Below are 733 nucleotides of genomic sequence, written 5' to 3' on the forward strand. Positions count from 1 at the left end.
GCAAGGTCACACGAATTTGTCTGACGTCGGTGGGGCAGTGTCTTCACAACGAACAAGAGGCCCAGACGCCTTTATGAACACGACCTACCTCGATGGCTGCTGCAAGGCCGTCGAGGACGAGGCCGAGCACGCGAGCGACGTGCTCCTCGTCAAGCTCTTCCGCATCCAGCAGCTCGCCCAGACCATCTCGCTGACGCTGGGCGCCGACAGCGCGACGTTTCCGTCGATGCAGGTGCCGCTGACCATGGTCGTGCAGTCGTTCCAGCAGCAGCTCGACCTCTTCAAGTCGACGCTGCCGGCCGCCGTGCAGACCAACGCGACGCTGCTCTCGCACGTCGCCATCGCCGAGGTTCTCCTCTACGAGATCGGCCTGCCCGAGAGCCAGAAGACGGGCGCCCTCATCCCGCACACCGACCGCCTCGGCCTGCTCTGGAACTGCCTCACGGCGGCCAAGACGTTCATGGACATACGCTTTGCCGAGTCGAACCTGCGGCCGCGCTTCATCTGCCTCAACGCCTCGGACTGGCTCTTCGCCGTGCTCGTCGCCCTCAAGCTGCGCACCATGGAGCTGCCGGGATGGGACCTAGGCGTCGTCGACGCGCACCTGCCGCTCGAGCAGATGGTCGACAGGCAGATCCAGGACATGGACCAGCTCATCGCCAAGCGCGCCGAGGGCAGCCGGCCCGGCGACGCGCTCGCCTGCTCGTCGTCGCAGTCGCAGGGCTTCCTCGAC

General features: G+C 66.0%; 1 protein-coding gene across 1 annotated transcript in view; it reads left to right on the plus strand.

The window, feature by feature from the left end:
• Window positions 1-244: 244 nt before the first annotated feature.
• VDBG_08682 (conserved hypothetical protein) overlaps window positions 245-733 on the plus strand; it is a gene marked incomplete at both ends in the record, with an annotated part of 1,594 nt that continues 1,105 nt past the window's right edge. Inside the window, one exon of the mRNA XM_003000840.1 lies at window positions 245-705. Within this exon, the coding sequence (XP_003000886.1) occupies window positions 245-705 (461 nt within the window). The remainder of the gene's footprint in view (window positions 706-733) is intronic.

Source organism: Verticillium alfalfae, genomic scaffold (assembly GCF_000150825.1).
Source record: "Verticillium alfalfae VaMs.102 supercont1.13 genomic scaffold, whole genome shotgun sequence".
NCBI classification, from domain to species: Eukaryota; Fungi; Ascomycota; class Sordariomycetes; order Glomerellales; family Plectosphaerellaceae; genus Verticillium; species Verticillium alfalfae.